Genomic DNA, 26283 nt, shown 5'->3' with positions numbered 1-26283 from the left:
ATAGCACGCGTTTCCCTCCAGTCTGGGGTCCAGGTTGCACTAAATTATCACAGCTCTTCCATCTCCTTTATTCTGAAATAATCTCTCAGTCTTCCTTAGTCTTTTATGACTTTGACATTTTTGCGTAATACAGTTCCTTTAAGGGGCCTCTGGGTGGTTTAGCCGGTTAAGCGTCCAACTCTCGACTTCAGCTCAGGTCATGATCTCCGGGTCGTGGGATCGAGTCCCTCGTAGGGCTCCACGCTCAGCGGCAAGTCTGCTTGAGATTCTCTCTCCCTTTGTTCCTCCCCCCATGTGCACACTCTCTCTTAAGTAAATAAATAAAAAATAGAGTACCTTTTAAAAAGATAGTGTTCCATACTCTTACTGTACAATCTAGCAATTGCAATCCTTGGTATTTACTCAAGGGAGTTGAAACTTGAGTGCACACAAAAACTTGCACACAGATGATTTTGACAGCTTTATTTATAATTGCTAAAATTTGCAATCAACCAACATGTCCTTCAGTAGATGAATGGATAAATAAAGTGTGGTCCATCCAGACAATGGAATGTTATTCAGCATGAAAAAGAATGACTTTACCAAGCCATGAAAAGACATGGAAGCACCTTAAATGCATATTGCTGAGTGAACAAGCCAGTCTGAAAAGGCTCCATACTGTGTGATTTTGACTCTATGGCTTCCTGGAAATGGCACAACTATGGAGATGGTAAAAACAGTGGTTGCCAGGGGTGGGCAGGGAGGCAGGCAGCTCACAGAGGACTTTTAAGGCAAGGAAACTTCCCCGCGTGATACCATTGAGGTGGATACACATCATACACTTGTCTAAACCCCAGAATGTGCAACATCAAGAGTGAACCCTAATGTAAGCGATGGGCTTGGGTGACAATGATGTGTGGGTGTAGGTTCAGTTGTCACAAACGTCCCCCTCTGGTAGGGGTGTTGATAATGGGGGAGACTATGTGTGTGTGGGGGCAGAGGATTACAGAAAATCAACCTTTTGCTAAATTTTGCTGTGAACCTTAAACTTCTCTAGAACACAGTCTATTAAAAAAAAACAGTGTCCCTCAATTTGGGTGTGTCTGATGTTTCCTCGTTAGATCCGGGTCATGCATTCCTGATTGGAACCCTGCCTAGGTGACATGTGGCCGGCTCAGGGCCCCCGGGGGGTGGGGGTGGGGGACGCACAATGCCCTCTGCTCTTGGCAGTGGTGTTACTTTAATCCTTGGTCTAGACATTGCCTGATTCTTCGACTGTAGGGTTACTTCCCCCCGCCCCCGCTACCAGTAAACATTCTGTAAAGAGACACTTTGAGACCGTGCCAATATCTTGCCCCTCCCCCTGGATTTTGAGTCCGTTGTCCTCCCGGGGGCAGCCCCTCCACCACCCCTGCCTCCCCAGGTGGGGCACCGGAGTGGAAAAGGTGCTGGCGTCGCTCACACTCGGGTGCTACTCTCCCGGCCACACCCAGCCTTCCGGATCTGGCCCGGCTCACATCCTGCACTCACAGCCCGTCTCTTGTGTGGGCAGCCAGACCCTCTTTTGGAGAGCAGGGCTCCGGAGACTCATCTCATTTCCCATCTCATGAAGCTTCTCTTCCTTGTTGTAGCCACTGAAGCCGCAGGCGAGGTTTGAGGGGACACATCATGTCCTGTCACCCAGGGTAGGCCCCCAGCAGGCTTCAGAGCCTGGGGTAGTGAAACCTTGAGGGCCAGCCTGCGGTGGGCTCAGGAGGAACCCGCGATAAGATGTTCGGCAGTTAGGGCAGCTACTTTGAGGTCGGGAGGCCGGGAACCCACAGGAAGTGACTCGGTGCAGAGCCGATGTGCCTCTGTCCCGGCAGCCATCCTGGGTCAGGAGCTCAGGCTGGTGAGGCTGGGGCCATGTCGGCGGAGGGCTGGGACACCGGGCCGGGCGGGCACCCTGGGGCCTCAGGCGCAGGTCCGTGCCCCCCTGGGACCGCGTCCGCCCCCTGGAGCCTGCCCCACTGGAGGGCTTGCCTGGCCGCCGCGGTGCTCTGCTACATCAACCTCCTGAACTACATGAACTGGTTCATCGTTGCAGGTGAGGAGGCGACAGCGGGCAGCGCCCTGGGAAGCACCTGCTTGCCACTCACTCATGGTTGCCAGGCCTCCAGCCGGCACGGTGCATCCACGGTGCCCTCCGCCTTGCAAACTCTCTTCTTGTGGAGTACCTCCCTGCCGTTCTCCCCCCTGGAGGGAGTTTCAGCCAAGCCCGAGGTGGGGGGCATTGCGTTCCCAATCCAGCCCCAACCTAGGCCTGTGCACACAGGTGTGGGTGCGTGGTAGCGGTGGGGGGAGCGAGGACCGCAGTGAGGGCCTTCGGGCGAAGGCCTGGAGGTTCTGGGTGGAATGCCGAGTGAGGTTGTGGAGGGCAGGGCAGCCGGGCCCAGAAATAGCTTGCTGGGTGCTTCTGGGACAGTGGGGGCTGTGCGCAAGCCTTGCACATTTTGACTTCCTTCCTGGAGGCCCCAGGGCTCAACCTGCTCTTCTTGTTACTCACACATTCCCTTAACTCATTCATTCCTTTATTCATTCCAGATTTAACTCTCTTTTCTCTTCATCACTGATTCATTTAAGACTGACTGACTGAACGTGAACTACGGGGCTTGGAGACCCAGGGAGGGTCTGTCTGGTGGTTCTGGAGCTCAGGAATGCCCATGTCGTGGGGCAGAGGGAAGCCCAGGCTGGGGCTGGGTTGGGGGTCAGGGGGCACCTGCAGCGGCCCTGAGGCCAGGACCCTGGTGCACCAGAGACGGGCTCAGCCCCCGACCAGGCAGCGGCTGTGCAGTGAACAGGATCCGATCTGCAGACGTGTGCAGACGCGAGTCCATCTCCGGGGAGCTCAGAGGGCACACACATACCAGAGCAGGCTGGACCTTCGTGGGGGGGGGCCCAGGACGGCGACTGAGGGCTCTGGCCGAGCTCAGAAGAGGGGGCATTTGGGTTGGGTCTTGAAGCTGAGAAAGTTGGCGAGGCAGGAAGTGGAGTGAGGTGAGGGTGTTGGGTGAGGGGTCGGTGTGGGCACACAGAGTGGGGGGTTGTGCTCTGGGCAGAGGTGACCAGAGGTGGGACAGCAGGGAGCTCTTCTAAAAGGGTCTTCAGGGCCAGGTCACAGGCCTTGTGGTTGCCAGGCTGGGAGCTTGGCTTTCTGTTGAGGCAATGTGAGCCACAGACAATTTTTGGGGTGGGGGGGTAGAGTGAGATGGGTGCAGGCCGAACAAGATGGGGGGCATCCGGTTCCGGGGCTACTGCAGGGGATTAGGTGGAGGCCCAAGTGGGTGTGCGGTTGTGTGGGCCGAGGGCCGGAGCTGAGCGGGGAAGAGGTGGAGAGGCAGGGTGTGTGTGGGGTGGGGGAGCATCTGGAGCCCTGCAGGCTGGGGAGCCCCCCCCGAGTCCGGCCAGTGGAGGCCCTTCCCTGTTGGGACTTCCTCTGGCTGGATGGGAAGCAAGGCCAAGGTTGCTGGCTTGGATGAAGGAGGCCAGGAGAAGTGAAACCACGCAGAGTGAACGGCCAGGACGGCTGGGGGCAGGTGGTTTTCACGTGCTCTTGTGGGAAGTGGCTCTATGGGGGCAGATGACGTGGGGCAGTGGGGGGAGGAAGGATGCGGGGTCCGCTCAAGGCCCCAGAGGGCTGGGAGGAGGCCGGGAGCAGAAAAAACCAGGAGTGAGTCCTCACTGCTAAGGGTGAAGGGTGGGTGGGATGCTACAGAATTTTTAACTCTTTGCTTGCTTATTAGTGTTTCTGTTTTTTCTCTCCAACGAATACGTCTTATTCGTGTAGTTAAAAATATTAAAAAGGAAGGAAAGACATACAGGCTGTATGGCTGCGTGCTGTGATATTCGGGCCCAAAGCAAATGTCTGAACAAAAATCTCATATGGGGCTTCTCTGCTTCTTGGGCCTTCCTCCGCCTGCTGGCGGGGCTCAGAGGGGTGGGAGGGGGCTGCCTCTGGGGTCGCGGATGCTCCCCCACCTCCTAGGGGGACACCTGCAGGGCCCCGCTCAGGGGCTGGGCCCTCCGCCGGCTCATAGCTGAATGACAGCGATGACTGCTCTTCTTCCTAATGATGGGGCCTGAGCCTCTCAGCTCAGATAAGCAGGTGCCTCCACTCTGACTAACGCTTGCTGAAGTGCTGCCAAAGGCTGAGGGGATTTCGGGGAATTGGGCCTGTTTCCTCTCTCTGTGTTAGGCTGAGTGCCCACTGCATTGGCCTGTGGCCCAGGAAGACCTTGGAGGGGCTCCCGAAGCCCGGCTGGTGTGCAGAAAGAGCCTGCCCCCCTCAGGGAGTTGGGACCCAAGTGGGACCTGTCTCTGAAGCTCTCACGGGCACCATCTGTCTGCTCATGCCTCTGGAAGAACGTGCTTGTGTGCGTGTGTGCAGCCCAGGGCATGCGTGTCTTTGTATGTCCATGCTCGCGCATGGATGTACATCCGCGAATGTCTGGAGCTGGTGCCTGGGCTGCAGGGCTGTGTAGTCATTAACACTGTAGTCTAAGTGAGCTGTGCACCGTGTAGCAACTCGGAGCTGCCGGTCGCTCTGACGAGGGTGTGTACAGCAACCCCGCACACGCGCACACGCGAGCAGTCCTGTGGCGTGCAGAGTCCGTGTGCGTGTGTGTGTGCCTCTGAGGGCACGTTTCTCTGGGCGTGCCCGTTTGTCCGCACGTCTGTGAGTCTGTGTGCCGGGGTGGATGCTTGTGTATGAACATGGGCGAACGTTTGGGCCTCTGGGGTATGTGTTCCTGTGTTGATGGGTACCCGTGTCTCTGTGCGCGCACGCGCTTGCATATGCGTGGCGTGGCGGAGAGGGAACTAGAGCAGTGGGACCCAGAGACACACTCCGTGCTGCGCTGGTCAGCTGGGGCCCTGTCCCACAGGCGGGGGTAACTGCCCTTAGAGGCCCAGGAGGCCACTTCCCATGTCCTGAGTGCTGTCCATCTGTCCGCAGGGATGCTGCTGGACATACAGAATTTTTTTCAGATCAGTGATAGCAACGCTGGTTTGCTTCAGACAGGTAAGGAGCGAGTCCCTGCTCCGGAGCTGGGGCCCAGGCTCATGCTGGGGCAGGGGGTCAGGCCGAGCCCCACCGGTCCCCTGCGAGGGCCAGTGTGGGTGGAAGGAGGGGAGCCTGTGGGCTGAGCCCGGGTGTCCGAGCAGCCATTTCGGGTTTGAGCGCAGGTGCTGCAAAGCAGCAGGGGGCGTGGGGCTAGAAAGGCTCCTGAGCTTCAGATCGTGATGAGCGGTCACTCAACCCTATCGGCTCAGCTGGGCGCCCGACGCTTGCTGGGGCTGAGAAATCCCGCCGTGGGCTTTCCCTGAAAAATCTGGCCCACAGAACACAGACAGACAGAGATGTGTACTTCCCACATGGGTTCACCCGGGGTCTGGGCCCACGGGGCCCGCAGTCAGTCCAGGGGCGAGGAGCAGCCACACTTCCAAGGTCACACACACACACACACACACGTGTGCATGCACTGTCATGGCACGGGGTACACACTCAACATGTAACTAGCACACGTGTCGCTCCTCCCTGTGGGCCCCCTCCCCTAACAGTCCGCTACCCCAACACCTCAGAACAAGTTTCTGCGGGGACCCCTAGCGATACACAAAAAATTTCCAGGGACCACGTGAGCAGACTTTTGAGAGAATCCACTACAGACCCGCAAGCCTGTGTTGTTCTTCCCTAAAATGGACCTGCTTGAGGAAAAGTTTTGCTCCTCCTTCCTGCCTCCCCTTCAAGAAGGAAAATGTCTGTCTTCCCTGTTCTGAGTTTGGCTTTGGTGCCCTGCCCTGAAGTGGGAAAGCCTCCAGGGTGCCAGGCAGAGGGGACTCCCACAGATGCTTGGCTTCTGCAGGGGAGGCCGTGCAAACCAGGCAGAGAGAATGACACAGAAGCTCGGGATGTTTCCTCCAGGCCACAAGTCCGTGGCAAAGTGCCCAGCCATATCTGGCTGTCCTGCTGGTGTGATAGTCTATGATTTAGAATTTAGAAGTGAGATGTTGTCTCACGGATGGGTGTCAACACATTCATTTCAATTAGAAAAAATGAAGCCAACATTTTAACATCTTCCTTACAGGCAATCAGTCCGATTTGTTGGACTGATTTGGCAAATAAGGACTGGCTTTACTTGTTGGAGCAAATGTCCATAGACAGCAGACATTTCCCATCAATTGAATGAATGTGATCGGCAGCCCCAAGGATTTGGATAAAAATATACTTAAAAAATACAATAATGATAGAAATCACATCCTTTGCAACTATTTAAACTTACGATGAAAACATTTTAAATGTCGGCTGAAAACACATGTGGGTATGTGGGTTGATAAGCTTCTTTCTTGAAGCACTGGGGCAAAGAGCCCGCAGACCTCTGCCTTAGACCACGTGTCTTTTCCAACCGCTCGTCTCGAGGCTGAGGCCTGCAGCAGCTGCTGACCTTCGAGGAGCCAGAGCAAGACCCTCTGGGCTCAGTCCCCACAACCTTCTAGATTAAACAGGTAACGGTGGTTGAGTCACGATCTGCCTTCCCTTGTCCTAACCTTGGTGAGCAGGATTATTACTACAAGGTCTCCATAAGTGAGATGCCATGGAGAGAGAAGCATGCGCACATGTGTGCAAGCGTGTCCTGGGGCTGTGCATGGTGTGTGAAGCAGCCCAGAGAGGTATGTGGAGGGTGCCAGGGGTTGGAGGCCTGACGACCAGGCTCTCTCTCTCCAGTGACCTCGGGTGGATCTTCACCTTCCCGGTGGCGGTGCAGTGGCCCCAAGCCCCACGCTGCTGTTTGTCCACAGGGCTCAGAGTGGAAGAAGCCCCTGACTGAGAGGGCATGGCTGAGTTGTAGGCTGGAGCAGACCCTTCCCTTCCAATGGGACAGAGGCTCCTGGGGTTGGTCTCCTGATGGATAATATTTAAAAACCACACTGATGTGGCCTTTACCGTGGACCAGACACTGTCTCAAGTACCCTGTAATATCAGCTCATTTACGCTTCACAACAACCCCACAGGGCAGGGATGATGATTATTATTGTGCCCATTTTCCCCAGGACAAACCTGGGGCGCAGAGAGGCTATGGGCTTGCTGAAGGCCACACAGCTGGGATTCGAATCTGGGCAGCCATCTGTAGAGTCCTTCTCCTCACGCCCTGCTCCTTCATTCCTTCCCCTTTGTCTCCGAAGTCATCTGAATCTGGAGCTGCTAGGAGCGGAGGAGCGCACCTGCAGGAGGGTGCCTTCCCCCTGGGGGCAGGCTTCTCCGTCTCAGGCCATCTGCGGGGTGAGGTTGTTTATATCCTATAAGGGATCCCTACCCCAAATCTCATAAAAGGATTAGAAGATGTAGGGAAATATTTTTTATAACCTTTGGGTAGAGAAGATATGCCTTAAACAAGAAACAATCCTGGAGGGACGAAGATTGATACATTCGAGTACACGGAAGCTAAACTCTTCTATATGATGGTGGTTGAAACTATAAACGCAGTTAGTAACAACAGTGGATAACATTGATGAGGCATTTACATAAAGGTAGGCACTGCCTTTTATATGCTTTATTTCATTTAAAATCTCCATAACCTTCTGTGGAAGGCAAAATTACTATCTCCTATCATTGATTCGAGGGGAACAGAAGAGTTAAGGAATTTGCCCAAGGTCACACAGCTAGGCAGTCTTTGGTTCAGCATGTGAGCCCAGGTAGTTCAGCCCCAGAATTTGCATCGTAAATCCTTAAAACAAATATAAAGGACTGGGAGACATGATTTGCAAACCACAGGGAGCCCCATAGAAAAATGGGCAGAGGACGTGAGCACAGGAAGCTGCTCAGACTCACTGCACATAAGCACGATGCAGGTTAAAACATCAGCGAGACACCGTCTGCTTTTCAACCGTTAAATGAACAAAAACAATATGATCGATCCTATCAAATGTCAGCAAGGGAGCATGAACTTCTGTGCCCGTGTAAACGGATACAGCCTTTTTGGAGGCCTATTTTGGCAGTAGCTATTAAAATTCTAAATGCCACTGACACCAAAGACCATTCTCTGTGGAGTATTAGGTCGAACCATATAACCAATAAAAAATTGCCGTTTTTTTGTAGGTCAAAACTGGCCTAATTTCTGCGACTGCATATGGCTCTGCCTAATACTAGAGCAGGTCGGGGGAGGGGGGGGAGTGGGAGGGGCTGGAACCTGAGCTGGGACGAGTCTGGACGCTCATTAGGCTCGGGCTATGTCAATCATCTGCGCTCAGCGAATGGAGGCCCAGGGGTGGGGCGGGGCCTCCGGTGGAGGCGGGTGCAGGTCGCCTCGCTCCACCCGCGGAGGGTGGAGGCGGTTCGGGGCCGCGAGGGTACCTATGCGCACGGCAGAGTCGTGCAAAAGCGTGGCCGTTTCTTTGTCCTCGCAGGGTAGCAGATGTATTCACTAATCCAGTCGCCAATTCAGAAGGGTTTACTTTAAAAAAATGGTACAAATACAACCGACAGTGTCAGGGGAATGGTCTACCTACTTCGGAAAACCAGGGCTTTTCCAGCCTCCGGGGACGACCTCTCCTTCTAAACCCTGCTGGTCCGCAGAGCAGGCCCGGGCAGACCTCCCTCGCCTCCCGCCACCCCCGCCCCCAGCAGGGGTGTGAGAGCCGAGTCAGGCCAGCCCGGCCAGGCGCGAGGAGGGGGGGAGTTGTGCAAAGACAGGGTCCTGATGGGGAGCACTGGGGGCTCCCTGTGCTGCTCCAGGACGGGCTCCACCTTCACTTGGGGCTCAGCCTCCCAGGGCTTGGGGGGCTGCTCGGAGGGGAGCGAGCCCAACCCCTCCACTCCCCCTCCCGTGCCCCTGACTCTGGGCGTTGGGTTATGTGTTAGGCGGGGATGGAGGCTTCACCGTATCCTTTCCTCCTCCTGGCCCCCACCCACTGCAGGTGCCAGCTTGTGGCATCTGAGCCAGGTCCCTTCTGGGGGCCTGCGGGCCCGTGCGCCTATCGGCCACAGTGGGGGATGCACGTGACACCTGCCTTTCCCCCTCAGTCTTCATCTGCAGCCTGCTGCTGTCTGCACCTGTGTTTGGCTACCTGGGCGACCGGCATGGCCGGAAAGCCACGCTGAGCGTTGGGATCCTGCTCTGGTCGGGGGCAGGCCTCTCCAGCTCCTTCATCTCCCCCCAGGTAGGTCCCCTCATCCCTGCAAGGTCCCTGGGGTCCTGCCCCCACCTGCTTCCTCCCTTGGAAAGCAGATGGGCCGGCCTCCATATGTTCTGGGCTCCAGGCTGGCTGCAGGGGTGCCTCCCAGGGCCTAGAGAGCACCCCCTTAGATGTTTCCTCTCCCGCACCTCCCACTGCTGCCTGTGACTGCTTCTGTCTGGGGCACCCTCGGGCCTGGCAAAGGTGAAGCCCAGAAAAAGACTTCCCCTGGGCCCGGGGCCCCCAGTATCTGCAAGCACCAGCAGGGGGCACCCATGCGATGTGGGGGCGGGGGGGGGGGGGAACGCGGGCTGGGAGGCCAGCCAGGGGTCTTCAGCCCCACCCCCTCCTCCTCCCCGGGGGCACGTGTCATCACTCCGGTCCCTTGCCCTGTGGGTGATCCCAGACTCACTGGCTTCTGTGTCAGCATCCTTGGCTCTTCTTCCTGTCCCGGGGAGTCGTGGGCATAGGCTCTGCCAGCTACTCCACCATCGCGCCCACCGTCCTGGGCGACCTCTTTGTGAGGGACCAGCGGACCCGAGTGCTGGCCATCTTCTACATCTTCATCCCTGTTGGAAGGTCGGTACCACCCAGGACCCACTTCCCTGGCTGGTAGACTGAGGCCCACAGTCTGGGGACAGAAGCTGCACTGGGGATGGGATTTGATTCCCAGCCCTCCCCCTTCCCTGCCACGTCCCTTTACCTCTCTGGGCCTCAGTTTCCTCGTCTGTACAGGGGGGTGAGAACACTGGCCAATGGGCTGTGTTAAGGGTTAGAGATAATACAGGTGCTCCTTCTACCCTAGGGCACTTGGGAAGGCCTGCTTGGGGAGTGTGTGGGGCTGGGCCAGGCACCTCCCGGGGCAGGGTGTGTGGGTAGGTCAGAGTGGGACTTGCAATCCAACCTCTGAGCTCTGATCCAGGTTTCCTGGAACCGCCTGACTCAGGCAGGGCTGAGCCTTGGGTCCTCAGATAGGGCGGCACTGGGCAGTGGTGCAGGGGACAGGCCTGGAGCCAGAGGTCACCAGTGATCTGACCAAGGGCAGTGGACATCTGGGCCTCACGTGGCTCACTTTTTCTGTGGCAGGGCTGTGAGTAGCAGGAAGCCAGCTCCCTGGGGTGGGGTGCCCCAGCACAGGCTGGCCTGGCAACCTTGGACCTGCCCCCCACCCTTACCCGCCATCCCCCTTGCCCCTCTGTTGCAGCGGCCTGGGCTACGTGCTGGGGTCAGCCGTGCTGCAGCTAACTGGGAACTGGCATTGGGCCTTCCGAGTGAGTCCAGCCCCTTCTTCCCTCCGATCCCCCTGGGCCGGCAGGGACTTTCCAGCCTCCAGTGGCCTTAGCCACTTGGCACAGTCACTGGCGCCATGGGGGGTGTCAGACATTGGCAGCTCAGAAATTGGATGGAACATGACTGTGGAGGTCATGGCCCTGGGTTCAGATGCTGGCTGCTGGGTTTGCTAGTGGTGTGAGCTCAAGCAAGTGGCTTGTAACATGGGTGGGGTGGTCCCGGCTGCATCATGGAATCTCGGGGAGGGACAGACAAGGGTGGGAGCAGCCCAGGGTAGAACGGGCCTGGCGGGTAGAGGTGGTGAGTCCTCCTGGCCGGGCTCATGGGCCCCAGGGCAGTAGTGTCTATTGCACACATTAAAGGAAGTCCCAAGGGGACCCTACTCCCCAGAGAGGCTGTACTCCTAGGGGTGAGGGCGCAGCCAAGAAATGAGCCCCCTGCCCCACCCCCAGGGCACAGACCCTCCCAGACACTGGGCCACATGGCTCATCACCGGCAGGATCTCCTGGGTCCTGGGCATGTATGTGTGGTCCTGAGCTTCCTGGGCCCTCCCGTGCCCAGGTCTTGCCTTGCCTGGAAGCCGTGGCCTTGATCCTGCTTATCGCGCTGGTTCCAGACCCGCCCCGGGGAGCTGCTGAGAAGCAGGAAGAGGTGGCCATGGGGGCCCTGAGGAGCAGCTGGTGTGAGGATGTCAGGTACCTGGGGAGAAAGTGAGTGTCCCTGCTCCTCCCTGAGAACCCCGTCTGCCCCAGCAGCCCTGCCCTGCCTCTCTCTGCCTCCAGGGAGCCCCAATGTTCATAGTCTTCTTCCTCCTCTGAGCTCCCACTCACCAACAGAGGTGCCCCTGCCTCACTTGGAGGCCCCCTTCTCGCCTTGCCATGCAACAGGATGGGGGCTGGGAGGGAGGGAAGGGGGAGGCAGTGTGAGTTTTGACTCTGGCTTGGCCACTGCCTTATCTCCGAGTGACCTGAGACTTGGAACCGTACTCCCCTCATTTATTCAATGGATGTAGTTCTCCCAGGGTTGCCGGGAGGGTGCTGGGAGTTAATCACTCACCTCTGCAAGCCTGTGGGAGTGCGTCCATCCTCTGTCCCAGGCATGGGTGGGGGGGCAGACAGGCGTCAACTGCACTCCCAGGCCTCATGATTTACTGGAATGTGGGGCGCGGACGGGACCCAGCTCTCTTTGATACAGAGCCATGCGGCCGGTGGAGGGGGCACTTGGAGGAAGGTGGGGGCAGAGGGGACCGCTCCCGGGAGAAGGTGCTGTTGGCTTTGGGCCTTCCGGGATGGGGAGAGCTGGCTCTGCAGAGAGCAGGGAGGAAGGCCCAGCGAGAAGGAAAGTGGGGAGTGGGGTGTGCAGGGCTCCTAGGCAATGTCAGCGAGGATCCGGAGCCCGGAGCCCTCTGAGCCCCTGGGTGACCAGAGTCTGCAGGCGTGGGGGCGGGGCCTGACAGGAGCCGCCAGGCCCTGCAGCCCCAGCCCTCTCCCGGGGGTCTCAGCCAGGACACTTTCTCTTGCAGCTGGAGTTTTGTGTGGTCGACCCTTGGGGTGACTGCCATAGCCTTTGTGACTGGAGCACTGGGCTTCTGGGCCCCCAAGTTTCTGTTTGAGGCCCGTGTGGTGCATGGGCTTCAGCTTCCCTGCCTCCAGGATCTGTGCAACGAGCAGGACAGGTGAGGGGTCTCCGGGAGCCGTGGGCCCCTGGCCCAGGTCAGGGGGCTCTTGGCAGGCAAGTGCTCGGGCAGTTCTGAGCCCCAGAGCTCAGTGTCTCAGTGAAGAGCCCAGGGCTTGGGACCCAGGCGGCCCAGCAGGCCAGGATCCAGCTCTGGCCGAGCTCCTGGGGCTCTGGGTGGCTACAGGCCAGCGGCCTCGTCTCCTCTGGGCCCGTTTCCCCACTCTTGGGCTGCTGTGGGGGTCCGGAAGGCACTTGGTAGAGGGGTGAGGCTTCTCTGGGGCCTGTGGGGCCTGTGGGGTGATGGGACCCGCAGCACGAGGCCATTTTACAGATGGCACACTGAGGCACTGGGGTGCCTCGTCACTTCCAGGGCTCCGGCAGTTCACACCTGCACTCACGTGTTCCCTGCCTCATCTGGGGCACCAAGCATCCTGGGAAAGCTGCCAGGACGCTGGGGAGGGAGATGAAGCCACACGGAGGGCAGTGTCCTCCGTCCTGTGCCCGTCCCTGCGGCCCAGGCTCAGCGACTTGGGCTGTGGAGCACGACCCCTGTGTCCCCCCCTTCTCCCTGGCCTCCCCTCTGTCTCCATCTCCCCCACTGCAGCCCAGAGGGGCCGTCACGTGATGTCCAGAATGTCCCACGCCCTGTTACTTGTCTGTGCCTCGGCCTGAGCTGGGCCTTCTGCCTGGAGCTCCCTTCCCTTTTCCATGGTTACTTCTTAAGCGATCACATTAGTTCAGGCCGAATAAGGAGCATTTTACCTGAAAAACCCTCTGAGGGTTTATGATAATAAACCCTATTGTTCCTGTGTTATGGAATGAGGAGATGGAAGATCAGAAAGATTAGTGAGTTGTCCAAGCAACAGAGCCAGCCTCAAACCCATCTGACTCCGAAGCCGGTGCTCCTAGCGCCACATCCTGGAGCGTCCGGAGCCGCCTGGGGCTGCTGGTGACGTGAACATCCGTGGCCTCCTGGTACACAGCAGGTGCTCAGGGGAAGCATCAGGGAAGGAGTGAAGGAGGGCATCCAGTGAGATTGTGCTGTTGGTCTTGGCTCTACCCCAGGCTTGTTATCTCCCGGAGACAGAGACCGGGGTCTCAAAGTCCCGCGGCAGCCTGGACACACGGGGGGGAGGGTGTCCCGCGGCAGCCTGGACACACGGAGGGGAGGGTGTCCCGCGGCAGCCTGGACACACGGGGGGAGGGTGTCCCGCGGCAGCCTGGACACACGGGGGGGCTGTCCCGTGGCAGCCTGGACACACGGCGGGGGGGGGTCACAGGACTCACGTTCTCGTTTGGCGCTCGCTGGCTCTGCATCCGTGGGCAAGTCAGTTCCCCTTTCTCAGCTTCAGCCTCGTCCTCCGACCTGGCTTCTCCACGGACCCTGTGTGGCCAATGACGTCCTAGGGCCCACGTGGCAAGTGGCACAGGCGTGGTGCTTAGAGCAACAGAACTGTTCTCCGAGGCCAGGCATCCAGAGTGGTTTCACCAGGCCAGAGCCAAGCTCTGCAAGGCCGCACCCCCTCCGAGGCCCCAGGGGACTGTCCTCCTGCCTCGTCCCCTCTGGGGGCTGCAGGTGTGTCCTGGCTTGTGGCCGTGTCCACAGTCTCTGCAGCCATGGTCCTGTTGCCTTGTCCTCTGTGTCTCAAGTCTCCTTCGGCTTCCCTCTCATGGAGACACTTGTGGTTGCCTGTAGGGCCCCTCGAATATGGACCCTTAACGTAATCCCAGTGACAAAGTCTGTTTGCCGTAGAAGGTAACAGTCACAGGTTCCAGAGATCAGGACACAGACATCTTGGGGGGCATTATTCAGCCTGCCACAGAGTAGATAGAAGTCCCGGTGTCGGGGTTCTGCACCCACCTCAGCTATTAATACAGCCTCCGTGGTTGGGGTAAGCCCCAGGGTGAGGGTGCGGCAAGGGCGGGAAGCTCCAGGACACAGGACTCCAGCTCAGGCTCTGGGAGTTCTGGGACGGGTCCGTGAGCTCGTGTGCTCACGTTTGTCTGTGCTGCTAGCACGGAGTCAAGAAAGTAAGCCAAACCCAGTGTTTGTCCTCCAGGACATCACAGTCTGGTGAACGACCTTGATGGTGGAAACAGAAGGTGCTCTGGGAGCTGAAGGGAGTGAAGGAATCTGCAGAGGGGCAGGGGAAGGCATCTCCAGAGAGGGGATATTTGTGAGGGGTCTTGAAGGATGAGTAGAAGTTTGGTAGGCGGGGAAACTAGTCAAGTGTCCAGACGGAGAAGTGAAAGTCTGAAGGAGGGACAGAAACTCGTCTGGGGGCAGAAGAGGTTGGAGCTGGGGGATGGGGTTGAAATCAACCAGGGTCAGACCCTGAAGGGCCACGTTCATCATAGTGAGTTGGCACAAATCCGGTGGGTGTCTGAGAGCCGGTGGAGGGTTTTCGGTGGGGGTCGGGCAGATCTGTAGTTTAGAAAGCACCCTCAGGGGACCCGTATGGAGTCTGCTCTGGAGGAACAGCTTTCCCCAGGGCCGGGTGCAGGGGGCCAAGTGCAGCTCAAGGAGGGACTGGGAGTGCAGTTAGGAGGGGGCAGCTGGAGAGGGTGCCAAGACTGCATGGAACAGTGGGGTTCAGGAGGGCGTGGGCAAAGCTTGATGAGGGCCGGGGGGTCCTAGGAGCTCAGTAAACAAATGTTCCTGTGCCTCCGTTCCCATTCATGTGGGGGCGAGAAGGCGAGGAGGTTGGGGCCCGAGTGGGGCAACTGAGATTTCTGAGGGGGGCAGTTTGGGATGCTGAGAGGTTGGAGAAGCTCACTGGAGGTGAGGCATGCTGGGCCAGTCACCCCCATGGCCGGTGATGTCCCCAGGATGAGACAGGAATGGGGATGGGGGAAGGCGAGTAAACGGGTCCCTGACCAGGACCCTGAGGCCCCAGAAGCCTTGGTTCGGAGGGACGGGGAGGGGCTCACAGCCACAGTCCCCATAGGTACTCGGTCCTGCCCTGGGGGCTGAACCCCCCAGCAGGGCTGACCCCACCTGGCTGACTGACCCTGCTCTGTTCTTTGTCCTCAGCTTGATTTTTGGGATTCTGACTGTGGTGACTGGCATCATTGGGGTGGTCCTGGGAGCAGAGGCTTCAAGGAGGTACAAGAAAGTCAACCCGCGGGCTGAGTCCCTCATCTGTGCCTATAGCCTGCTCATTGCGGCCCCCTGCCTCTACCTGGCTCTCATCCTGGCCCCGGTCACTCTTCTGGCCTCCTATGTAAGTGAGGGCCCCTGGGGCGGTGGGGGGGGCCTGGTGTGTCGTTCCCGTCCATGGGCTGATACTGTGCCTGGTCTCTACTTCTGTCTCTCACTCCTCCCGGGGAGCATTGGGTACCCGCATTTTACAGATGTGCAAATTGAGGTTTACCAAGAGTAGCACAGCTCGGAAGGAACAGAACACTGGGATTTGAGCCTGAGCCTCTCTGACTCTAGAGGGTGTCCTCCGAGCCGCTGGTTAACACTTTGGTTGGAGACAGTGGGACTCATTCATTCCTCGAGGATGCTGTGAGCTCGAGGGGACTTAGGGAACGACGAGGGGAGTGAGGGCCAGACCGGCCATGGCCCCTGTAGGGTGCCGATCTGACACTATGCCATGCATCCTGTCACCAGGGTGAGGCAGGTCAACCAGGCCCACAGCGTGGCCACTCCAGCCGCAGGCTCACACCTCCCAGCCTCTGCCAAGGACACCCTTCCCTCCTGGGCATCCTGAATCCTTCTCCTTCTGCAAGGCCCAGCGCAAAGGCTTCTTCTCCAAGAGCCTTTCCAGACCATTCTCTGCTCATGCTTGGGCTCAGGCACTGTGGTTATGGGGGGGCTGTGTGCACCCCCCCACACATGTGCCCAGCAGTGTCCCTGGCTCCCCACGCCCCGGCCCTGATGGTCTCACCCGATGGGAAAGGACCTGTGATTCTGCCCCCGCCAGACGGGTTCCCCTCCCCCTCCCATCCCGTTCCAAGGTCCTGGGGTCCCCCGTCACGGATACAGATGCCCCTGAGCAGGCTGGACTCAGAAGGCAAATCACTAACGGCTTTACTAGTGTCCTACCCACGACCAGACCCCACAGGTCTTCAGTTACACTCGTGAACTAAGAAGCCTGGTCCCGTTTCAACCCAAACTTTGGTTCTGCTTCCCAGTACTCTCTGTCCAGGCCCAGATCATGGCACCGGGGCAAGAGGGAGCTGCTGTTGGTTTGGTCCCGCTCGGCCCACCTCCGCTCTGTTCCCCAGGGTGGCCCCCTCCCCTCCAGTCTGGGCGAGGACGGCCCGAGATGGGGCAGGATTCTCCGAGGCCAGAGTCGCTTTGCTGTGGCCCAGACTCTGGCGAGCTCTGCGCTCGGGGGTGCTTTGTGGGTTTGGGAGCTCTGGTATTTGCATCGTCTGATTCTTGCTGCAGGTGACCCTGTCGCCTCCATGGCACGGCTTCCCTCTGCTCAGCTCCGCGGGGGCCCTTCCGGCTGTTCCTGCCCGGACCCTGTCGCCAGTCCCCTCTCGTGACCCTCGGGCCCTCCCCCTCCGTGGCGTCTGTCAGACCCCTGCATGTGCTCGGGACGGGCCTCGGCTCGCTTGTCCTCGCGCTCCTGGGTGACGTGCTGGGGTGCCCCCATGGTGCCCTCTGGCGCGGGAAGGTCAGCATGTGGCTGGCGTCCTCAGTCTGGGGGTGGGCCTCCCAGAGCCCCTCCCCAGCGTCCGCATTCTTCAAGTGAACCCTCCGCAGCCTGCGCTCTACACGCCGGGGTGGGGGGCTTCTCTCCCGAGGCCTGAGGGCGGGGCCGGTGCGTCTCTCGCAGGGCGGGTGCTGCCTGCCCGTGTCCAGCCGTGCGTGGGCTCCTGCCAAAACCCTTGGAGAGCAGACAGGCCCTGCTGGCTTGCGTTCTGCGCGTGCTCCTATGTAGCCCTCGCGGCACCCGCGCGGGGCAGGGCTTCTCACCCCCACTTGCAGGTCGGAAGACTAAGGCCCAGAGACAGCAACACGGACAGTAGGACAGATGAAAGGGAGACTCACCGCAGACGCCCTGCTGACCCTGTCGCCCCCGGGGGGGAGCAGAGCCCGGCATACACTAGGCGCTAGTAAATGCCTGGGTGCCCACTGACATCCTGGCGGAGGGAGCGGAAGACGCAGTCGGGGCTGCATGGGCCCGACCTCGCGGGCAGATGGAGGCCCATCACGGGCCTGTCCCTGCATCGGCTGGGGCCGCGGACCCCTGCCAGCCCTGCTTCTGCCACGGTCTCGGTTGGCTCTGGGAGGCAGCTCCTTGGCTGTGTTTAGGGGACACAGCTGTCTCCCCCTTTGCAGCCGGGCGCATCTCCAGAGCTGGATGCCTCGTCTGGAAGTGACATTGCGCCTGGCTGACAAAGCCAGCCGGAGAAATTCGTCTTGAGGCCTGGCCAGGGGTGAAGGGCTGTGGGGCAGGACGGCGGGCGGGCCCCGGACGTGCCCCTCCTCTGGTGCTGGGAAGCCGCTCCTTCCCGTGGCTCGTGTTGGGGCCTGGTGGGTACCGGTGGCACTGAGCCCCCAGGCCAGGCTCCAGCCTTCCGGGAGCAGCGCGGACCCTCCGGACCTCCTGAGCAGGAGCCCACTCCGTGCCTCCGTCTGTGCCTCTGACGTTGAACCGTTGTTCGGGCTCGAGAGCCAGGCCCCGGCTCCTTCCCTCCCGCCCAGCACCAGTCACAGAACCCTCCCACGTGCAGGCCTACGCTCCTCTCCCGATCCCCTCTGCCTGGCGTGGCGCGTGCCTTCTGTCTTTCTCCAGGACCTGGGCCAGGAGCTGCCCTCCTGGGCTGCTTGCCTTGCTGCTCACCTACCGCAGTCTCTTGTCCTCACGTGGCCAGTGACACCGCAGACCTTCCCGGGCTCCTTGGTGCCTCTGGAACCCAGTCTGGCTCCTCCTGTTGGCGCTCGAAGCCCTCGGGGAACTACCAGGATGGCCCTCATGGCCGCGTCCCCCAGGCAGGCCCGTCCTGGTTCCCTCCCCACCCCATCCCTCCTCGGAGCTTCCCTGACTGCCGGGCCCCACCCGCGCTCCCCTCCTGGTGCTCTCACACCGTCTTCCTCATGCTCTGACCGCTCTCCCAGCCCCGGGGTCCAGGGCGGCTCCCATCTTCCTCAGTACTGGGCCCGAGACACAGTGCCAGGCATTCACATCATTCAGTCATTCAACAAACACGGAGGGCCTGCAGAGGGGCGTGCTGGTTTAACTGCGGCAGGCGCGGCCGTGGATAAGGACTAAAGCGCCTCCGTCTTTGGGGGGTTACATCCTTGCCGAGGGAGGCAGCGGGCAGGCAAGACAAAGGAGTGCGCTTCACGATATTTCAGAGGATGCAGCGCTTGGGAGTGTGTGGGGGCGGATTTGCGCGGCCGCGGGCTCCCCAGGAGGCGGTGTTGGGCGAAGACGTGTAGGCGGTCCTGCGGGAGGTGCAGGAGGGCTGGTGTGGGTCGTGAGGGTCCTGGGTTAGATGCACACCTGCTGGGTCTGAGGAACTGCAAGGGCCCCGTGCTCAGTGAGGAGGGACGGACGGGAGGACAGGAAGTCGGGGTTGCACGGGGCCCGCGTGCGTTGGCTGGGACCGGCTTGGGCTGAGAGTGAGGGAGGTCTGTCGAGGTGCCCGCGTGGCTTGTCCTTTACCGATACGGTGCGTGGATCGCCCTGTGTGTCAGTTAGCCAGCCTCGCGTTCCCGGCGTGGAGCCTGTCTTGGTCGTGCCACGCCATCGCCACCGGAGAGGCTGACGTGGGCTGTGGCGGCGACCCCACGGAACGCCCCGGCAAGTTCTTCTTCCTCTTTCATTTTGGGAAGAGTTTGGGAATGATTTGTGTTAATTCATCTTTAGACATTTTGAGAATTCACCGGTGAAGCCATCTGGTCCTGGGCTTTTTTTTTTTTTTTTTTAAAGATTTTATTTTATTATTTATTTGAGAGAGAGAGAATGAGAGATAGAGAGCACGAGAGGGAAGAGGGTCAGAGGGAGAAGCAGACTCCCCACAGAGCAGGGAGCCCGATGCGGGACTCGATCCCGGGACTCCAGGATCATGACCTGAGCCGAAGGCAGTTGCCTAACCAACTGAGCCACCCAGGCGCCCCTGGTCCTGGGCTTTTGTTTGTGGGAAGTTTTGTGGTTCCTGACTCGGTGTTTACTTGTTATACATCAATTAAGGCTTTTTATTTCTTTTCTGTCGCTTTCAATAGTTGGCGGCTTTCTAAGAGTTCATACCTTTGTGTAAGTGTCTGATTTGCTGGCGTACAGTTGTTCGTAGTAACCCCTTCCAGTCTCTGCGAGGCTGGCAGGCGTGCGCCTCTCCCACCCTGGTTTCAGTGACCGGTGTCCTGTCTTTTCTTCCTGGTCGGTGTCAGTTTGCTACCAACTTTGGTTTTATTGATTTTCTCTATTGTTCCTCAGTTATCGGCCCACATTTAGTAGGATCAGTCTGGTTTCCGTGGACACAGGTGTGGGCGGCGCTAGACCATTGCCCTGACAGGGATGGGGCAGCAACGGCCGCGAGGCGTGGGCCAGAGCTGCCCCACGGAGGCGGGAGGCGTGGGTGGATCCCGAGTATTCTTGGAGGGGTGTCCTGGTGACTCCGTGTGGGGTGTGAAAGAACGCAGAGGCGCGGGGACCTCTTCGCCAGGGAGACTGGGAGAGGGCCGTGGAGGTGCAGTGGGTTTGGATGACGCAGTGGTGGGAGATGCTGGTGGGGACTTAGACATGGAGTCTGCAGCTGGGGGTCACAACGTCACCCCTGCAGCCCTAACGGGTGGGGACTGGCTGCGGCCCAGCAGGAAGCCCCGTCGGCAGATCTGGGGGACATCCAGGGCCGATGTCAGAAAGCGTGTACAGAGAGGGCTGAGGGATTGACTTGTGTTCAGAAGAGGAAGAGTCACTCGCGGCTCTTCTGTCCATCCATCTGTCCGTCCGTCCATGGATCCCTTCACTTTCCCAGATTCCAGGAACCAAACCAGTTCTTCCCGCCCTGTCTCTGACTGTCCGGGGGAGACGGATCTGGCTTCTTGGGAAGGCGGGCCCGTGTGCGCGTGCGCGTGCACTGTAGGGTGAATCTATTCAGGTCTGTAGATACGCGTGTGGACATGTGTGTCCTGTGTATATGCATCTCTGTGTGCCTACGTGGTCGTGCCGAATGTGGATTGCACGTGTCTGTGGGTTGATTCTGTGTGTGCTGTGTAGGAGCATGTCTGTGTGTGCTGTTTCACATAGGCGTCTGTGCATGAGCGTGCACACGCGTGTGTGTCCAGGCACCAAGTGTTGTGTGCACATGCGTGTCTGACCCACTGCTCAGTGAGGAGGGATTTGGGGACGCGCTGTGCTGGATGTTTCCTGGCAGTGAGGTTCCCTGAGCTCATGAAGTCTGTTCCGGGGCCTTCCCAGGGGAGCCCATGCCCAGAGCCCACCTCCACAGTGTTCCATCTCGTCCCTCCTCCCAGGCCCCTTGGCAGGGGAAGTGGGCTGCTCAGCTGTTAATTAGGATCCAGACACACACAGCAGGTCTTGGCTCACACCCCTTTCCTTGGCCTCCTTCCCAGAGCTACTGCCCTTCAGAGGAGAAGAGGTTTATACTCGGAGCCCAAAGTAAGGGCTCCACCATTACCGGCCCAGTGGCTGGAGGACGCAGCTGAATGTCAGCCACCCCCCTCAGGTGGGCTTTGTGGTCCAGACGGAGGGGCAGGAGTCGGGATGGGAGTGCGTGGGCATCGAGGCTTCAGGAAGAGCTGGACGTTGTTCCTGCATCTGCACTGCTGTATGAGCCGGGGTAAGAGATCGGCCTTGCTGAGCCCCGGTTCTCTGTAACGTGGGGTGCTAGTCCCGACCTCTCAGTTTCCCTGAGGAGCTCAATGAGCTTCCATGCCTGTTCTAGTCACTATGGGATGTGATGAAACCCAGCAGTTTTAAAACAACAAGAACACTTGTTTTGCTCACAAGTTTGCCATTTGGGTGGGTTGGGGGAGGTTAACTTCTCTCCTTCCCACTTGAGGTTAACTGGGGGGGGGTGGAGCGGGGAGGGGGGCTGGACCATCAAAGGTGGTGGATGCTGGAGCCGTTGGCAAGAACAGCGGCCCGTGACCTCCCCACGCGGCCGGGGCTTCCTCACAACATGGCGGCCGGCCCCCAAGGACGAGGGTCCCGAGAAGGCCCGGTGACGCCACGTTGCTTTTATGACCAGCCCTTGAAAGTTACACAGCATCACTTTTGCTGCTTTCTGTGTTTCACTCGAGCCACGCTCTTGCTCAGAATCAAAGGGAGATTCAGTTTTTTGATGGGGCTTTTGAGGGAACAGGGGGATATTCAGTGGCTGTTTGGGGTAAATATAATCTGGGCTCCTCCGGGCACCCAGCCATGAAGCCCCACAGTGTGGGCCACCCTCAGGGGGCTTCTAGTCCCACCTGCTCTTCGGGCCTCACAAGTGAGAAACCTTGGAGTGGGGTCTTCACCCTCAAACTGCTGCTGGGCCCCGAGGGCCTCAAGGTGCAGAGCCCGGCAGGGTGAGGTGGCTGGGAATGAGCAGAAATGTTTACTCACTTATCAGATACTTCCTGAGTACCTCCTGTGTGCCAGGCACCGTTAGGTGGGAATATGTTCTGTGGAGACTAACAGAGCAGGGAAAGGGTACAAGAGGAAGGACTGGGGCCAGTCCAGGTGGTCAGCGAGGCCTTGCCGAGATGGTGACACTTAAGTAGCAGAGTGAGGAACGGAACTGGGTGGATATTGGGGTACGGTGAGGAGGGCGCAGCCGATGCAGAGACCCTAGGGGGAGAGCATGGCCGGTGTGCTTAAGGAAACATGGTGGGAATGGCACGAGCTGGGGAAGAGCAGAGGACGTAAGGTCAGAGGCAACGGCCGTGGGGTGCAGAGCCCTGTCCACAGAAGGACCGTGGCCTTGAGTGTGAGAGAAGTGGGAAATCATGGCAGGCTCTCTAGCACAGACATGAACTGATCTGACTCGTGGTTTTGTAACAGTGACCTGTTGCTGCATAACAAATCACCCCCAAAACAATGATTTGCTATTTCTTACGATTCAGCAGGTTGGCGTGTTCCACCTGTGCTCACTCACGTGGCCGCCTGGACCTGGAAGAAGGCGTGGGCTGGACGTACACGTTGGCCTCCCTCCTGTCCGTCTGTGGGCTCCCGGGTTCTCCTCTGAGTGGAAGCGTCCTCAGCTGTGTGGCCTGCCTTCCCACAGGGCTGTCTCAGGGCAGCGCTCCTGGGAAGCACGGATGGAGGCTGCCACGGCTCCTGAGGCCCAGGCCAGGAACGGCACCGCTGCCTCCGTATCTTGTCGGTCGGTGCAAGGTGCAGGCCGGCCGGGTTCACCGTGGCCATGCAGGGTGTGGGCTCCAAGATGCATGATCACTGCATGGCCACTGTCTTCCCTGTGATTTGACAGGGCCTCTCTAGCGGCCGTGTTGTTGGTAGAGTGAGAGAGAACAAAGTCAGAAACAGGAACCCCGTGAGGAGGCTTTCCAGTAAGACAGGCTTGAGCTGCTTGCGGCGTGGGCACAGGTGGGGTGGAGGAAGTGTGGAGAAGGTATGTTTGGGTTATGCGTTGGGTCTCGGGGGAGAGCGGGGAGGGAGCCAGGGTGACCCTGGGTTTCGGCAAGCCATCCCAGGCAGCACTGCCAAATACCGATCCGGCACACTGAGGGAGGGACAGTGCTTTGTTCGGAGGGGGTGGGATTAAGAATTCGATTCTCGAGGTGTATAAGTCGAGATGCCTCTTCAGGCATTAGCTGGAAACGTCAAGGTTTGGGTCTGAAGCTCGGGAGAGCGGTCTTGGCGGTCAGGTGAAGCCGCGAGGCTGAGCGCGGTCGCCAGGAGTGGGCGTGCACATAGGGGAGGACGACGACTGCACAGAACGCTCCAGGCCAGGCTGTGGGTCCGGAGGGGGGCGGACAGCTCCGCTCGCCGCACTATTACGTACGTATCTCCCTGTGCGGGAAACGTAGAACGCAAACGCCAAAGCGGAAAGCGCAAGGAGGAAAATAACAGTTATCCACATTCTTATCCCCGGAATTGACTGCTCTCAGCATCTGGGCCTGTTTGTTTCTGCTTTTGCTTTTTAATTAGGTGACCATCATTCCATATGTGTCTCTGTAGACGTACACCAATTTGTGTTTCCATAAATATTTTTGTTAAACTGAGGTCATATAGTAGTGTAATTTTAAAACCAGATTTATTGAGATGTAATTCACGGCCCATACCATTCGCCCCTTCAAAGTGTGCAGTTCATTGGCTCTTAGTATATTCAGAGCTGTGCAATCATCACATCAATTTTGGAACATTTTTATCACCCCTAAAGGAAGTTTCGTATCTGTTAATCAGTCCCTCCCCGTTTCCCCGAGCCACCCCTACCCCAGCCCTGGGTAACCACTAATCCACTTTCTGTCCTTATAGATTTGTTCATTCTGGATATTTCCCATAAATAGAATCATACATTTAGTTAATTTATATGAATTTACCTGAAGAAATTGAAGCAAAGTAAAAGGGATTGTTTAAGTTCAAACTGATTTTAAGATTTTGGACTTAGTGGCAAATCCTGACCTTGAAAGACAGCACCTGCCTTCTTGTCTGTCTCACATCTTCTCTCGACAGGCTCCCGGCTCATGTTACGTGATTATTTTCACTTTTGCTGGATTACAACCCCCACAGTTCAAGCATGACCCTCACAGATGTTTGGGGGAGTCCCAGGTTGAATGGGTTCAGTGCCCACCACCCTCCGTTCCTGGTCTTCATTTGGGTTCAGCTCCTACCTGGGTGGATTCTGGGGTGAAGTAGTTTGTATCTAGAGAGACTGCTCCTTTGGTCTGTTCGTCTGTGAGGCTGTCTTCTCTTGGACTCTTCCCTTGAACGACATCTAACTGGGTCTGATACTCTTGGATCACAGTTTCCTTCCCTGTTGCTCTGCATTTCTTCTGTTGTCTTTTAGCATCAAATATTGCTGTGGAGGATAAAGTTAGCCTAATGGGTTTTTGTTTTGTTTTGTTTTTAAGATTTTATTTATTTGACAGAGAGAGCGAGCATGAGCATGAGTGGAGGAAGGGGCAGAGGGAGAGAGTATCCAAGTCGACTCCCACTGAGCACGGAGCCCCACGCGGGGCTCGATCCCATGACCCTGAGATCATGACGGGAGCTGAAATCGAGAGTCAGACGCTTAACCAACTGAGCCACCCAGGCGCCCCTAGTTAGCCTAATGTTTAAAAAAAATCCTTAATGTTGACTCATTTTTCCCAGCTGGATACCTGAAGATTTCATTATTTATTCTTGAAATTCAATGGCTCAGTCAGCGTATTAGTTATCTCTTATTGTGTAACAAATCACCCCCAAACTTAGCAGTTTAAGACGAAACACACATGCTCTCTCACAGCCTCTGGGGATCAGGTGCCAGACTGGACCCGGCTGGGCCCTCCACTTCACGGTCTCTCCTAGGCTGGGGTGGGTGCTGGCCCAAGGTCTGCAGTGTCATCTGAAGGCCCGACGGGGCGGGATCCATGTCCATGCTCACAGGTGGTTGTTGGCAGCTCTCAGACCCTTATGCATCGTTGGTTGAGGGCCTCGGTTCCTGGCTGCAGGTGCTTCCTGTGTGGGCCTCTGTCTCCCGGTGGCTCATGCCTTCCAACGTGCGGGCTGGGAAGGGGCTAGCTGGGTCTATTGATAAGGGAGTCCCAGTCTTCTCTGCCCCTTTCCTCGCCGTCCTCTGTGCTGAGCCTGGGCGTGAGCGGCTCTGCTCCGATGCTGAACTTGCTTCAACACCGCGGAGAGGCTCTCCCACCCTTCCCTGGGGCCATTCCTCCCTCACTGGGGCTGGGCGCTGGGGCTCCAGGCAGGCAGTGGGGAGTCTTTGTTAGAGCCCTGGGCCCTACCGTCCTCTGGGGGCTAAGTAAAGGCTCTGGCGCACACAGGGTCCTCCTACTTACCTTCCCGGTGAGCCCCTCTGGCCTCGAGTGAAATCCGTAACGGGTCCTTGCTCATCTTCTCCACTTTTCCCCATTTCTCCCCAGCAGCCTCCCCACTGGTTCCCAGTTAGGGGTGGGAACAAAGGACCTCTACTCAGTTCACTTTCTTCCAACTGTGGGGGCTCTGGGAAGACTGAGAAGTGCTGTACTCCAGAATTATATAATGTTTGTCTCATTAGGTTTTGTTCTTTTCTTTGGTGAAAAACATATTTTTTCTGACTTACTGTTTTTTGCTTTTGGGGGAAGGGGAAGCCTGCGCTGCAGTCCAGCCTTCTGTCTTTACAGAGGAGTTGCCCAGATGATGTGTAATGCCCCTTCCAGCCCAAACGAGATCCTAACTCTGAGTCTCTGCCCGCCCCAGGAGAGCCAGCTCTCACCAAGGCCTTTCCCTCAGGGAGGGGACGCTGCCCTCCTCAGCCCTGAGGACTCGTGAGCAAGGACCAGGGATGGGAGTATCTGCCCCGCCGGCTGCCCCCAGGGGACTCGGAGGAGGTGGGCAGGGTCAGCAAGGATTCTCTGGCCCCTGGGGTGGCCCAGACAGCTGGGCTGGGCAGGTGCCCCAGCCCTGGGGGGCTCTCCTACAACTTGGTCCTTGGGGGACTTCTCTTTCTCTTGCATCTTGAACTGGAGTAGCCAGCCTGGCCAGGGGCTGCCTGGGAGGGACCAAGAGGGACCACCTGCCCTTGCTCTGAGGGCCGTAGCTCCCTGCCAGGGTCTAGCAGGTGTCTCTTCTTGGACAGGCAGCAACACCCACCCAGAGAGGCTGCAGTCTGCTGAGTTTTCCAGGAGGGCGGCAGAACTCAGCCTCCTCACTGCCTCGCTCCCCACCTGCCTGCCTACCAGGTTGCTGGGGCTGCTGCCAGACTCCGGGAACTGAGCGGTGCCCTCGCGCCCTGAAGCCAGTCCCTGCAATTACCGGTTGGCAGGCCCAGGGGCCAAGTGTGCCAGCCGGCCTGGTAGCTTGCTGGCAGCCAGCGTGTGCCTGGGGCCTGTCCTGACCGGCTTAGCCACACGGGGCAGGGAGTCGATCCGAGGGAGGCCTAGGATCGAATCCTCGCAGTTCTGAGCTCAGTCACTGCCGGCTGGAAGACTGGCCCCTCCCCGCCACAGGGGTCCGCCTTCCCCGCACCCCTCAAGCCCACCTGTGTGCGCACCTGGAGAGGTGT

General features: G+C 58.4%; 1 protein-coding gene across 1 annotated transcript in view; it reads left to right on the top strand.

Moving 5' to 3' along the window:
- The first annotated feature begins 1471 nt into the window (after positions 1-1471).
- Positions 1472-26283, top strand: part of SPNS2 (SPNS lysolipid transporter 2, sphingosine-1-phosphate) — a 71412-nt gene continuing 46600 nt past the window's right edge. The window contains exons 1-8 of the mRNA XM_088028065.1: positions 1472-2065; positions 4973-5038; positions 9035-9171; positions 9614-9765; positions 10391-10457; positions 11038-11186; positions 11999-12151; positions 15188-15377. Of these exons, the coding sequence (XP_087884191.1) occupies positions 1825-2065; positions 4973-5038; positions 9035-9171; positions 9614-9765; positions 10391-10457; positions 11038-11186; positions 11999-12151; positions 15188-15377 (1155 nt within the window). The 5' untranslated portion in view covers positions 1472-1824. The remainder of the gene's footprint in view (positions 2066-4972; positions 5039-9034; positions 9172-9613; positions 9766-10390; positions 10458-11037; positions 11187-11998; positions 12152-15187; positions 15378-26283) is intronic.

The sequence above is a fragment of the Eumetopias jubatus genome, unplaced genomic scaffold, assembly GCF_037043125.1.
Source record: "Eumetopias jubatus isolate StellerSeaLion01/CBP00866 unplaced genomic scaffold, mEumJub1_p1.0 scaffold_10, whole genome shotgun sequence".
Taxonomy (NCBI): Eukaryota; Metazoa; Chordata; class Mammalia; order Carnivora; family Otariidae; genus Eumetopias; species Eumetopias jubatus.
This window is presented reverse-complemented; position numbering and strand designations above follow the sequence as displayed.